At 45.9% G+C, this 13,649-nt stretch overlaps 1 protein-coding gene across 3 annotated transcripts in view; it reads left to right on the top strand.

Annotated features, from left to right (window-relative positions):
- LOC141917556 (ubiquitin-conjugating enzyme E2 R2) overlaps positions 1–13,649 on the top strand; it is a 95,924-nt gene that overhangs the window by 48,530 nt on the left and 33,745 nt on the right. For 2 of the 3 annotated variants that reach the window (XM_074810824.1, XM_074810825.1), the window contains exons 2-3: positions 2,558–2,706; positions 2,954–3,147. The exons of the other annotated variant lie outside the window; for it this stretch is intronic. In XM_074810824.1, the coding sequence (XP_074666925.1) occupies positions 2,631–2,706; positions 2,954–3,147 (270 nt within the window). In that variant the 5' untranslated portion in view covers positions 2,558–2,630. The remainder of the gene's footprint in view (positions 1–2,557; positions 2,707–2,953; positions 3,148–13,649) is intronic. 3 annotated transcript variants of the gene reach the window in all.

Genomic DNA, 13,649 nt, shown 5'->3' with positions numbered 1-13,649 from the left:
GTTTTGGCTTCTGAGAGCATTCCCTTTTCCAACGTCCTTCTTCCTTGCAATAAGCACACTGATTTTTTTTTTTTCCCTATCTGAACATGGCCCTGAGGATTCCCTGGATTTCCTTGGCCAATTTTCCTATTTATGTATTTTGCCCTAACGTTTCCCCTGTCGTCTTCTCGTCCCTCAACTAAGGCTGCCAACAGGGAAGCTTGTAGCCTCGATTTCCTCTATTTTTCTCTTTCTTCCATCTCATCACAGTTATTAACCTTATATGCAATTTTGATGAGTGTAGAAATAGGCAGTCCGCCTGCCCTGTCTACCTTCTGTATTTTTCTCTAATATCTGTTGCTGGCTGTCCAATAAACAACATATTGAACAATTTCTGATTGCTCATATCTTCAGGATTCAAGTCAGTCCATTTCTTTAGCAGTTTCACACAATCTTTCATAAAAGGCAGATGGGAGATTCATCCACTATAACCTTATATAATTTAGACAAATTCTTAGGTTTCTGTTATCCTGTGATGAATTCCATATAAAATATACTTTTGATACTCTTTGATTTTTCTGCAATCCCCCCCACCCCATATTTGGATTCCACCTAGGAATTTGTTGAGAAGTAGCACTGCCTATGTCGGTACCAAATAAACCAGGTAAGTGGGGGACGTCTCCGCTGTTACTGCCGTGTATCTTTTTTTTAATACAACTTACACAGATTTTCAGAAAAAGGTTGTAGCGTATTCCCCCATGAATATACCTTACACAACCACCAAACAGGACCTAGAAGTCCTCCAGATGCCTTCTACTTACCGCCAAATCTCCCCCCCCCTTAAATTTCTGTTTAGAAAATACCTCTTTTTCTAATAGTGTTGCACTGTTGAGTCGTTTACTGTCCAACACCGGAGGGGATCCAGAGGAGTACCTGATCAGCAGGTTGGTGCACACTGGAGTCCTGTCTGGTCCAATTCTCTGCTGTTGGGTGCGGCAAGACAATCTGGGCAAGGCCTTATGTCTTGTCCATCAGGGTTGCCAAAAATTGTTGTCCCAAACGCAGGGGTTCATCACCCGGTGTGCAGACACCCAATTCACATGCAGGATGGAGGTATTTTTCCTTTATTCTGTGGATGTGCGTGCATGGGTGCCTGTCTCAAGACAGCACACCATGGTCCTGAAAACTATGATTATTTATACACACAATCTATACATATTCAATAAACCGATACACATCTACTAAGTGATTGGTCACAATCTCTGTGCTTAGCATGTAAATTAGCACGCATGCCTAGTTTGCCCTCTCTGCCTACTTCTTTTGAGTCTGGGGTGTAATTAGAGTTGGTGGTCCATGGGTCGGTGGTTGTGATCTCCCCCTGTCGGAATTACCTTTTACTTGGTTTCCTCGTAATTTGTCAGACAGAGGCAGGTTGTCACAGCTCATTGGTTCTACTTCTCATTAATTGTACCTAGGCTTCTGCTTTTTGTCAGGCATATACAATAGCAGATTGTTTCAAGGTCAGCCATTTGTTTCTACTATTATGCTAACAGCTAATCATTTGATTTTACAGTGTTCCTTACAAAACTGACCTCTGACCTTTCAATGAATAGAAATGGTGAATGGAATGGAGGGTGAGAATTGGGGGTTAACTCCTCAAACTGTATTGCTGTGGGTCATAATCAGTGTGCTTTTTGCAGGAAAGGAGGACCCTGGAAACATGAATGTCCACAGAGAAAAAAACTATTTGCTGAATCCTCAGAAAAAGGGGGGTCAGAATCAGATGTTAACCTGATTACGTGAGGGATACCAAATGAAGGGGACTGGGGGAGAATATCAAAATCTCCTCAGCCGATCCCCTGGTTCCCGTAAAGCTGTGGGATGAAGTTATAGATTTCCTAGTAGATAGTGGGGCAACCTGTTTGGTAGTAATTAGTGTTGTAAGGAACCTTTAAGTAAAACGTATATGTCAATTGTTGGGGTCATGGGAAAGTGAACTCTTAGGCCATTTTTAAAACCTATGGAATGTACAGTTGGAAGTACTACACTAACTCAGGAATTTCTGTGTATACCAGAATGCCCCCTCCCATTGTTGTGACATGACTTATGTAAATTGAGAGCGCAACTAACACTTTCTGATGAGTCTATTCAGATACATGTGCCTGAGGAGACAGTGTGGAGAGTTCAATTGTGTCTATTGACTGAAAAGGAGCAGGAAGGTGCGGGAGAGATGGACATGCGGACAATCAATTTGATTAAGCAATGCCAATTTTATTATGGTGGAACAAGCCTTTTATAATGCAGCTGAGAATCACATGATATAATCACATGGTACAATTCTTTCTGATTGCACAGTTAGCCTTGCACATGCGCCTTAAGCTTTCTTCTGATTGGATGGAAGCTGCCACATCGACATTGTACAAACTTCCTTCTCCGCCCAAACCCACACCCTGAAGTTGTTTAACTTCTTGGGTTCTTCCTCATTCTTCCAGGGTCATTTCGTCACATCCTTGCTGACGCTGAGGCTTTACCAGTCTTGCTCATATGCAGGATTGCTCGCACGCCCATTTCCCCGCAGGAAATCCGTCCAAATCCCCACAGGAAGGGATCAGAATCACTGAAGAAATTTTGGATGCCTTAATACCCCTGGTATGGGCCTCCAAGAAACCTGGATGAGCAAAGAATGCTACTCTGGTAAAGGTGGTGTTAAAATGAGGATCGCAACTGGTAAGGAAAAAGCAGTATCCAATGAAATTAGAGGCTAGAGCGGGACTAGAACCGTTAATCAATGTTTTTGTGTAATACAGTTTGTTACGGGAATGTTAGTCTGGATATAGCACTCCTACTGATAAAGAAACCTCAAACTCAAGGATATAGATTGGTACAGGATTTAAGAGAAATTAACAAAATTGCTGTAGATGTCCATCCTGTGGTACCTAACCCCTACACTCTATTGACAGTGTGTATTTTACAGTGCTAGATTTGAAAGATGCTTTCTTTTGCATTCCCCTGGAAGAGGAAAGCCAGAAGATCTTTGCCTTTGAATGGGAGAATCCCACTACTGGTAGGAAAGTACAACTCTGCTGGACTGTGCTGCCCCAAGGATTCAAGAATAGCCTGACCCTGTTTGGTGTAATGTACTTACCAAAGAATTGGAAGAATGGCAAGGTAAGAATCCCTCTCTTTTGGGAACCAGAACTGAACAGGAATGCCACAGTTGACTTGCTCAGTTTCTTGGGGCTAGCTGGATATCGTGTTGCCCAGAAAAAGGCTCAGATAGCTTAGACTACAGTAACTTACCTGGGATTTGAAATATCTCGGGGGGGAAAAAGAATTGGGTGCAGAACAAAAAGAAGCTCTTCGTCAAATAGCTCCCTCCTTCCCCCCCTCTCCCCCCCCCCCCCCCCCCCCCCCCCCCCCCCATAAGAAAGAACTGCAAGGGTTCTTGGGGATGGCTGGATGGTGCAGACTCTGGATACCAAATTTTAGCCTGATTGTTAAACCATTAAACTGTGGAATGGACACCAGAGTGCTAGAAAGGATTTGACTTCATTAAGACTGAATTAATGAGAGCTCTTGCTCTGCATCTGCTGGACTTGAGTAAACCCTTTATGTTATATGTCCATGAGAGACAACACGTAGCATTGGGATTCCTGACCCACACTCTAGGAGACTGGAAAGCTTACTTCTCTAAGCAATTGGATGAAGTAAGTAAAGGATGGCCTGCATGTTTGAGCGCATTAGCATCATTGGATCTCTCCTAGCAGGCTAGCCCAATATCAGGTGGTGAAGGTGATGTCACTTTAAGGATGTCTTCAATCTCGAATCCTGCTACTTTAATGCTGGTAGATGAAAGGGAAGAACTGGAGCATGACTGTCTGCGTGTCATGGAGCAAGTATACTCTAGCCAACCTGATTTGAAAGATGTACCATTAACCGATCCAGAAATTGAACTTTTTACAGATGGAAGTAGCTTCATGATAAATGGGGAACAGAAGGCTGGATTACACCGTGGTAACTCCACAAAAAGAAATTATAGCTCTAACCCGAGCCTTGGAGCTGTCTAAAGGTAAAAGAGTAAACATCTATGCAAACTTCAAGTATGCATTTGGAGTAGTCCACGCACATGGAGCCATCTGAAAAGAGTGCGGACTATTGTCTTCCTAAGAAGCTCCTATTAAATATGGATCAAAGATTCTAAAATTGCTGTGCAAGCTGTTCTAGAGCCAACAGAAGTTGCAGTTGTGCATTGCAAAGCCCACCAGAAAGGACAAACAGAAGTGGTAAGAGGAAATTCAAAGGCTGATGAAACAACTAAAGGAGTTGCAGAAACAGGACAATTGGAGCATTGATTCCTTGGAGAAAAGCTCAATGGGAACCTCCGAAATATTCAGAAGAGGATTGGCTTGCCGAACATTTAAAACGTACCAAATCAGAAGAGAGTTGGTGGGTAACTAAAGATGGACAAGTATTGAGAAATATTGAGGAAAAAATAAGCAAAAACCACCAAAAAAAAATCAATCAAAAAAACCCCAAACCAAACAAAGCCCCAAACCATAGTGAATCTCATGGGAGCAGATGCTCTGGTTGCAAGTGTTAAAAGATACGCTAAAGGACCAAAAATGCAAAAATTAGCTGATATAATTGTACAACATTGTCAGCCGTGTTGCAAGAACAATCTGAAATTTTAAATAAAACCCTCTTTTGGAGAAGTGAGACAGGCTGAGCCCCAGGGGGATACTGGCAAATAGTTTTTTCTGAATTACCAAAATGTAATCATTTCTAGTATCTTTTGGTTTTGGTTGATACTTTTCCTGAGTGACCTGAAGCTTTCCCATGCTGTACCAACAAATCTAGAGAAGTAGTTAGAATTTTACTCAAAGAGGTAATTCCAAGACTTGTCATTCCAGAAGGGATGTTATCGGACAATGGGCCTCACTTTATAGCTGAAGTAGTTCAGGGGGTTGCTAAGTTTCTACAAATACAATGGCATCTACGTACACCTTGGAGACCCCAATCAAGTGGGAAAGTAGAAAGGATGAATCAAACTTTAAAGAGGCAAATCTTGAAGTTGTGCCAAGAAACACAAATGAAATGGGTAGGTGTCCTACCCATAGCATTAATGAGAATTCGGATTACCCCTAGAGTGAGACAAAAAGTAAGTCCTTTTGAAATTCTGTATGGGAAACCATATCCTGTACATGCAATGACAGGAAAAGGGGACCAAATGCACATAAAGGGGGAAGAAGTACTAACAAGTTCCTTGCTATCCTTGTTGTGAACTTTTATCCTCCATGCACAGGTACCTTATCCAGTAAACACCTATACCCTTAGATCCGCTGGTGCATGAATTTCAACACTGAGATGAAGTTTATATCTGCACCCAATGAACTGTAGCTGGGAATCCTTTAAGTCATATTCTGATTTAGATTACATTCAAGGATTGATTTCTCTGTTTTGTATACTATTTATGATGCCAATTTCTTTTGTGAGATACATGCTTAGAAATTTCTATCAAGAACAAAGAAGGATTAGTTTGGGTGATACAGTATTGTATACCAATTTTTCTGACTCAAAAGGAACCAGGAAATCCATGGTATCAGAATTTACATCTCAATCTGATTCAGAGGATCATTACAATCGCAAACTGGTCTGATTGCTGGGTTTGTACTCATTTTCCAGAACATGGCCAAAAGGGGATTTCTTTAATAGCAGTACCCATTCCTGCAAATGTCATGGCAAAATCTGTGGAATAATACTTCTTTTAACGTCAATTCTTTAGAATCTCAGGAATGGGAAGTAGAAAACCCACCTCCACATGAGAATTATGAATTATGTTTCTAAAGATGTTTCCCCCTGAAAGGAATAGATAGGATAAATTGTTTGTTCCAAAAAAAATTTGGTTAAGATCATGCCTAAGGAGACAGAAAAAGAGCTAATCCTCTTATGGAGCGACCAACAGCTTTTCATTCTTTTGCCAGATAGTTTATACCATGGTTGGGAGTCAGTGAATTGGAAAATATTTCAGCTGCAATTGAGAAAACTGGAAATGAGACTTACGATGCTATAAAGGCCCTGCAAGAAGTGGTGTATGAGTTAGCTCAAATCACTGTACGAAACAGAATGGCTCTTAATATGATGTTGATTCCTCTTTGTGAACAGAGAAGGACTGGTGAATGATGTGGCGGTTGGAGGCCGCCTAGGGCACAGCGATCATGAAATAATAGAGTTCTCTATTCTTAGAGAGGCCAGGTGTTGCAGGAGGATATCGGACCTGCACAACTCTATGAGAGTTATAACAAGCAAAGCCGTTTATTTTTCCAATAGTACATACTTATGCTCTCGCCAAAGCTCTTACTTCATAATTAGCAAATCAGCAATTAGACAGCTATCAACCTTTTCTCCTGTCAGCATAAGACCACTCTCACACGCGCTGTGCAGACCAATCACCTTCTTGTTCACGCGCTGTTCACGCGGCGGTAACTTCTCACAGTTCAGTACTTTTCCACAGTTCAGTGTTGCAGCTGGCCGTTGTTTTTCCCTGCCACCTTGGCACAACTCAGCAGTTTCTTATCTTTCTCCCAAGGCCTGTTTCTCATCAAAGCCTTGCTGCTTCTCAGGGGCTGTGCAAGGCTGACAGGCCGATGCCTCCCACATCTCCCCCTTCTTTGTTTTATAGCTGCACCTGCAAGACTTGTTTCAGAGCTTTATCAATTAAGGTTTGGACAAACTTCAGAAAACACAGCATACCTAAAACAATTCTACAAAAGGCTAAAAATAAAACAGCAGTTATAGTTACTAGTCGAAAAGACTAGGACAGTCTTTTCCTTATTTTGTAACACTTAGTCAAATACGAAATAGCACACTTACTTAATGGGGTACTAACATTCAGATCCGCAATTGCTGGGGAACCCTGGATGCAGCGAGAATTTAGAGTGCCCTTCCTCGCAAACCGGAAATCCTACGCGATGCGTCCATCCGTAGGTGAGGCATCCAACATCGCTGCAAGCAGGTCCAGCCTCTAAATCAACAGGCCAAAATAACTGGCACTTGTCTTTGAGCGGAAACATCTGATTTCACCCTCCTGTTGGGTTCCACCCAGAGCCTGGCCACCACTCAAGGGGGAAAACCAAGGGAGTTTCTAATAAGGTTAAACACTTGAGTTCTTAATTCTTAATATTGCTAAACAAAGGAAGTTGAATACACACATTCTTATAGCATTTCATCCTTATTAATAACTACATTTTATCTAAGCTACATCTTTCACTAGTGACTAGTAAGCCTATATATTTCATTAAGGAGTTGCAATTACTGTCAGCATTTTCTCTTAAAAGAGTTGGCAACTGTAGTGTGATTAAGGACAGAGACAGTGTATTTGGTCCTATTGCAGCAGCAAGCATTACCCATACATTCTGCTTAAATGATCAGTCGAAGAGACCGCAAACTGTCGGCACAGGGGCACCCACAGCACCCACAGCCGGCTCCTGAGTGTCCACCAAAAGCTGCCTCTCACGCCTCAGGTGTGGTCGCACACACCTTGCCGGTAACCACCGGGGACCGTGACCTGTGGAGACACAAGCATAACCTCTTCCCCAGGTTATTAAAGGATATGGTCCTTCCCAGTTAGCACTTTCCAGGTTTTTTGCTGACACTTGAGCCTTGCCCTGGACTTCTTGTTGATCTGGTATCTGCGATGAGAAGTGATGCAATATTGGTGGCACCTGTGAGACAGGGGAAATGTTTAAAAAGTTCATGGCATATAATGCCTTATTTAGCCTTTCGTGAGGTGTAGATTGATACCCTCCATCTCCCCCTTTTTGTTGTTGCAATAGATGCTTTAGCGTGCCATGCGTACGCTCCACAATGGCCTGTCCGGTCGGTGAGTGGGGAATGCCGGGCAGATGCTTGACTCCCCACTGTATGGCAGGATGCAAACACTGCTCCAGAAAAGGTATCAACAGATACAGGTACATATTTTAACGTTCCAAATGCAGCAAAGTGAGTGATGTCAGATTGCCATAATTCTGAGGAGGTGAGTCCCCGAGGGTTGACACCACTGGCTGTTGAAGAGAGGGAGTCCTCTGGTATTCAGGGCAAGTGGCAATGATGTCTTTAGCCTGACATCTTGATAAAGAAAACTGGTTTTGTATTGCCCTGGCGTTTTGGTGGAAAAGTGCATGTGAAAGCCGTGCTTGCTCAAAGACATTTGTATTAGCCACTGTAACATGTGCATAGTAACCGGAACAATGATACACACAGGTTCCTGACCAGCAAGTAATAGTAGGCGCTGCCTACCTTTCATAATGCACTCTTTTTTTTTTTTTTTTTTTTTTTTTTTTTTTCATTTCCCAACAGTCTATATACTCCTGTTGGTATCAAGGATACCGTGGTGTCTAATGATGTTACTGACTCAGAGGCTGCTAAGTCCACGCCTGATCGGTATCGACTAAATTATTATAAACCACCACTGATTGCAATATTTTATTAGTGTCTTTTTGTTCACACTTGCGCCTGGAGGTCCCCCTATCTTCTTCCAGCGTTTTAAAATACAGCCTAGGGGACTCTTTTTGACTATTCTCCCACTCTGGCCGCTGCCCATCTCGTCTACTTTACCTTAAAACACTACCCAAGTAAGCTGACAATATCCCCTCAGGCAGATGGTACAAGGGTGCACTCTCCCCACAGAGTATGCACCTAAATTCAAGACAACAATTAACACAGAATTACTGCCTCCCGCTAGAGGAGATATCTCACCTATGACACTTCAAACACTGAGCCCGAACAAACAGGCAGCACCAGTGACCCAGCGGGCGGGCACTAGGGCGCTCTGTCCTAAGGAATGTTCACTGGTCCTGCACTACCCCCCCACTGGTACAGAGTCTGCCCTGCGCTTCGTTCCTCTCCGGCCGCTTCCCTCGCGGGATAACGGAACTGCGGGTCAGAGAACTCCGCACTCCGCACTCCGCAGCTGGGCTGCGCCTCACACCCGCAGAACAGTCACACACCCACTCAAAGGGGCCCCTTACACTTATTACTCCCACAACATCAAATGACAAACACTACAAACATCAAAACACCATTAAGAATATATAAAGCCATTGCCAGTTGATTATGTGGTGCGTCCAGAAAATTCCCCCTTCTTTGTTTTTAAACCAAGGCCTTTAGTGCACTGACCATCAGAAAGGTTTAAAGTTAGTCCTTTTAGAATGGACAAGGGACTCGGCATCACAGTGTCAGCACCTTCTGTAAAAACTGCTGCTTTTGGTGTTCGGGGGAGGTGGGACAGACGATCGCGCGGTGCCAGATGGCCGCAGGCAGTCGCTCCGAGGCGGGGGGGCTCGGGGAGGCCCGGGGCCGCCGCCACCAACTCCGCGCTTTAAGAGTGTCCGAAACCAACTTCCAAGTGGTCGCGAGCTCACTGGCATGATGATCCCCCTTGGAAATGGCATCCCACAACCATTCACCTATTTCAGCCCATTTTGCTGGTTCAGAGGCTGTGAGGGTATCGGCAGGATAGCCGTGGTTTCTGCACCATTTAAGTAACCTTCGTACAGAAGTTTCATTGTAAGTTATCCCTCTCTTAGAGTATAAGTTATCCCTCTCTTAGAGAGTATATGCAGCAGGAGTCTGGCAGTGGCCATCTCCCCTGGGGACATGTTCTGCCCCATGCTGCCCCCGATTGATCACCTCTCCTGGGTGAGTTTCCGTCAATCGACTGTTTTCCATCCTCCCTGTCACACCCCGCTGCAGACAGTACCTCCAACCAGGGATCCTCCCGCGGCGTCTTCTGCGCTCCGTCCTGGGACATCGGGGTCACCATTTGTTGCGGGAGGATATCGGACCTGCACAACTCTTATGAGAGTTATAACAAGCAAAGCCGTTTATTTTTCCAATAGTACATACTTATGCTCTCGCCAAAGCTCTTACTTCATAATTAGCAAATCAGCAATTACACAGTTATCAACCTTTTCTCCTGTCAGCATCAGACCACTCTAACACGCGCTGTGCAGACCAATCACCTTCTTGTTCACGCGCTGTTCACGCGGCGGTAACTTCCCACAGTTCAGTGCTTTTCCACAGTTCAGTGTTGCAGCTGGCCGTTGTTTTTCCCTGCCCCCTTGGCACAACTCAGCAGTTTCTTATCTTTCTCCCAAGGCCTGTTTCTCATCAAAGCCTTGCTGCTTCTCAGGGGCTGTGCAGGGCTGACAGGCCGATACCTCCCACAGCCAGGAGAGGGGGCAGCAAAAATGCCATCGTGGACTTCCAAAGGGCTGACTTTGACTTGCGTAGACACCTGCTTGACAGAATCCCTTGGGAGATGGTCCTGAAGGGTGTAGGGGTCCAGGAAGGCTGGGCACTCTTTAAGAAGGTGTCCTGGTTTAGCCAGGATAGGGTTAAGTTTCCCCAGCAGTGGGGGAGGAAGCTCTAGGCAGGTTATGCATATGCCATGCTGACATCACGTCCAGGCACCAGAGCGCTGGAAGAATCGGTGATCGCGTGGGGTTGGCGCAGCCAGGTTTTCTCTCACTGCTGTATTGGTAGATATTTTGCCTTGTTCATTGTTATTACTGTTATTCTTATTGTTATTGTTGTTGTTTGTTGTGTTGCTATTGCACTGCTGTATTAAACTGTTGCTGTTAGCTCTGCCTCTTTGAACCTGCCTCTCCACGTGTCAGTGGCGCTCAGGTCGCAGAGACTAATACTGCAACACCGCAATTAGCCTGCCTCATTAAACCTGCCAATCCACATGTCAGTGGCGCTCAGATCGCAGACTAATGCTGCAGGAGGTTAAGACCTTCACGGGGACATCAGTACAAACACCGATATGATGGATACAAAATGTCCGTTTATTAAACTGTGTATCTTACCTATATACGTTCACCAAGTACCTCCTTCGTGGGTGTGCCCTTAACATTACAAGCCTATCCATCACCTTACCTCGTAACAAGGGAGGGCTACGGCTATTCCTTCCGTACATCGCGAGATCTTCCGAACGCCACTCCCTACATTAAACCTGTCCTTATCTCAGACCGGGGCTTTGTATTTCACTCCCTTTGTGGGGAGGGGCAGCAGCCCGGTGGTCTCAAACCCCGGTAGGGATTAAACCATCACAGAAGGAAGTCTTAATGGCTCAGGAGCAGGTGGTCCCCAGGTGCTGTAAGAGAAGCCGGCGACAGAGAAGACCACCCTGGCTGAACAGGGAGCTTTGGCTGGAACTCGGGGAGAAAAGGAGAGTTTACAGCCTTTGGAAGAAGGGGCTAGCCACTCACAGTGATTACAAAGAGGCTGTGAGGCTATGCAGGGTGGAAATCAGGAGGTCTAAAGCCCAGCTAGAAATTAATCTGGCTTCAGCAGTTAAAGATAACAAGAAATGTTTCTATAAGTATGTCAACAGCAAAAAAAAGACCAGGGAGAGCCTCCATCCCCTGCTAGACGCAGGAGGAAACATGGTAACAAGTGATGAGGAGAAGGCTGAGGTGCTTAATGCCTTCTTTGCCTCAGTCTTTAATAACAAGACTAGTTGTATTGAGGGAATCCAGCCTGCTCAGCCAGAAGACAGAGACTGGACAGACGACCCCCCTGCAATCCAGGAGGAGACAGTCGGTGACCTACTGCATCACATAGACACACACAAGTCTATGGGACCGGGTGGGATACACCCGAGGGTGCTGAAGGAGCTGGCTGGGGTGCTCGCCAAGCCGCTTTCCATCATTTACCAGCAGTCCTGGCTGACTGGGGAGGTCCCAACTGATTGGAAATCAGCCAATGTGACGCCTATCTATAAGAAGGGTCGGAAGGATGATCCGGGAAATTACAGGCCTGCCAGCTTGACTTTGGTGCCAGGAAGCTGATGGAGCAGCTCATTCTGAGTACCATCATACAACACATGCGGGACAACCAGATGATCAGGCCCAGTCAGCATGGGTTTATGAAAGGCAGGTCCTGCTTGACAAACCTGATCTCCTTCTACGACAGGGCGACCTGCTTATTGGATGAGGGAAAGGCTGTGGATGTTGTTTACCTTGACTTTAGCAAGGCCTTTGACACCGTTTCCCACAGCATTCTCCTGGCAAAACTGGCTGCTCGTGGCTTGGATGATCGCACGCTTTGCTGGGTAAAAAACTGGCTGGCTGGCCGGGCCCAAAGAGTTGTGGTGAACGGAGTTAAATCCAGTTGGCGGCTGGTCACGAGTGGTGTCCCCCAGGGCTCAGTTTTGGGGCCACTCCTGTTTAACATCTTTATTGATGATCTAGACGAGGGGATCGAGTGCACCCTCAGTAAGTTTGCAGATGACACCAAGTTGGGTGGGAGTGTTGATCTGCTCGAGGGTAGGGAGGCTCTGCAGAGAGACCTGGACAGGCTGGAGCGATGGGCTGAGGCCAGCTGGAGGAGTTTCAATAAGGCCAAATGCCGGGTGCTGCACTTGGGCCACAACAACCCCCAGCAGCGCTACAGGCTTGGGGAGGAGTGGCTGGAGAGCTGCCAGTCAGAGAGGGACCTGGGGGTGTTGATTGACAGCCGGCTGAACATGAGCCAGCAGTGTGCCCAGGTGGCCAAGAAGGCCAATGGCATCCTGGCTTGTATCAGAAATAGCGTGGCCAGCAGGGCCAGCGAAGTGATCTTGCGCCTGTACTCGGCACTGGTGAGGCCACACCTCGATGACTGTGTTCAGTTTTGGGCCCCTCACTACAAAAAGGACATTGAATGACTCGAGCGTGTCCAGAGAAGGGCAACGAAGCTGGTGAAGGGTCTGGAGCACATGTCGTACGAGGAGCGGCTGAGGGAACTGGGGTTGTTTAGTCTGGAGAAGAGGAGGCTGAGGGGAGACCTCATCGCCCTCTACAGCTACCTGAAAGGAGGTTGCAGAGAGCTGGGGATGAGTCTCTTTAACAAAGTAACAAGCGATAGGACAAGAGGTAATGGCCTCAAGTTGCGCCAGGGAAGGTTTAGACTGGATATTAGGAAGCATTTCTTTACAGAACGGGTTGTTAGGCGTTGGAATGGGCTGCCCAGGGAGGTGGTGGAGTCCCTATCCCTGGAGGTCTTTAAGAGTCGAGTCGACATAGCGCTTGGGGATATGGTGTAGTTGGGAACTGTCAGTGTTAGGTCAGTGGTTGGACTGGATGATCTTCAAGGTCTTTTCCAACCTAGATGATTCTATGATTTTGTGACCTCTTGTGGTGGTTTGACCTTGGCTAAATGCCAGGTACCCACCAAGTCGCTCTATCACTTCCCCCCCCTCTTCCCCCTTTTTTCTCAACAGGGCAAAAAGGGGAAAGAAAATAAGATAGGAAAAAAAAACCCCAACCCTTGTGAGTAAAACAAAAGCAGTTTTAATGTAAGGAAAGCGAAGCAAAGGTCTGTGCATGGAAGCAAAAAGAAAACAGATTTATTCTCTACTTCCCATGAACAGGCGATGTCGGGCCTTCTCAGGAAGCAGGGCTCCAATACGCGTAGTGGTTGCCTCGGAGGACCAAGGGTGACCCCACCCCCTTCCTCCTTTCTCCCAGCTTTATACTGAGCAGACGTCATATGGTCTGGAATATCCCTTTGGTCAGTTCGGGTCAGCTGTCCTGGTTGTGTCCCCTCCCAAGATCTTGCCCACCCCGTCCCACTGTGGGGGGGGGAAATGTCAGAAAGAACCTTGGTGCTGTGTAAGCACTACTCAG

This window comes from Strix aluco, chromosome W, assembly GCF_031877795.1.
Source record: "Strix aluco isolate bStrAlu1 chromosome W, bStrAlu1.hap1, whole genome shotgun sequence".
Taxonomy (NCBI): Eukaryota; Metazoa; Chordata; class Aves; order Strigiformes; family Strigidae; genus Strix; species Strix aluco.
Note: the sequence above shows the minus strand (reverse complement) of the source record. Positions and strands in the feature narration are given on the sequence as shown.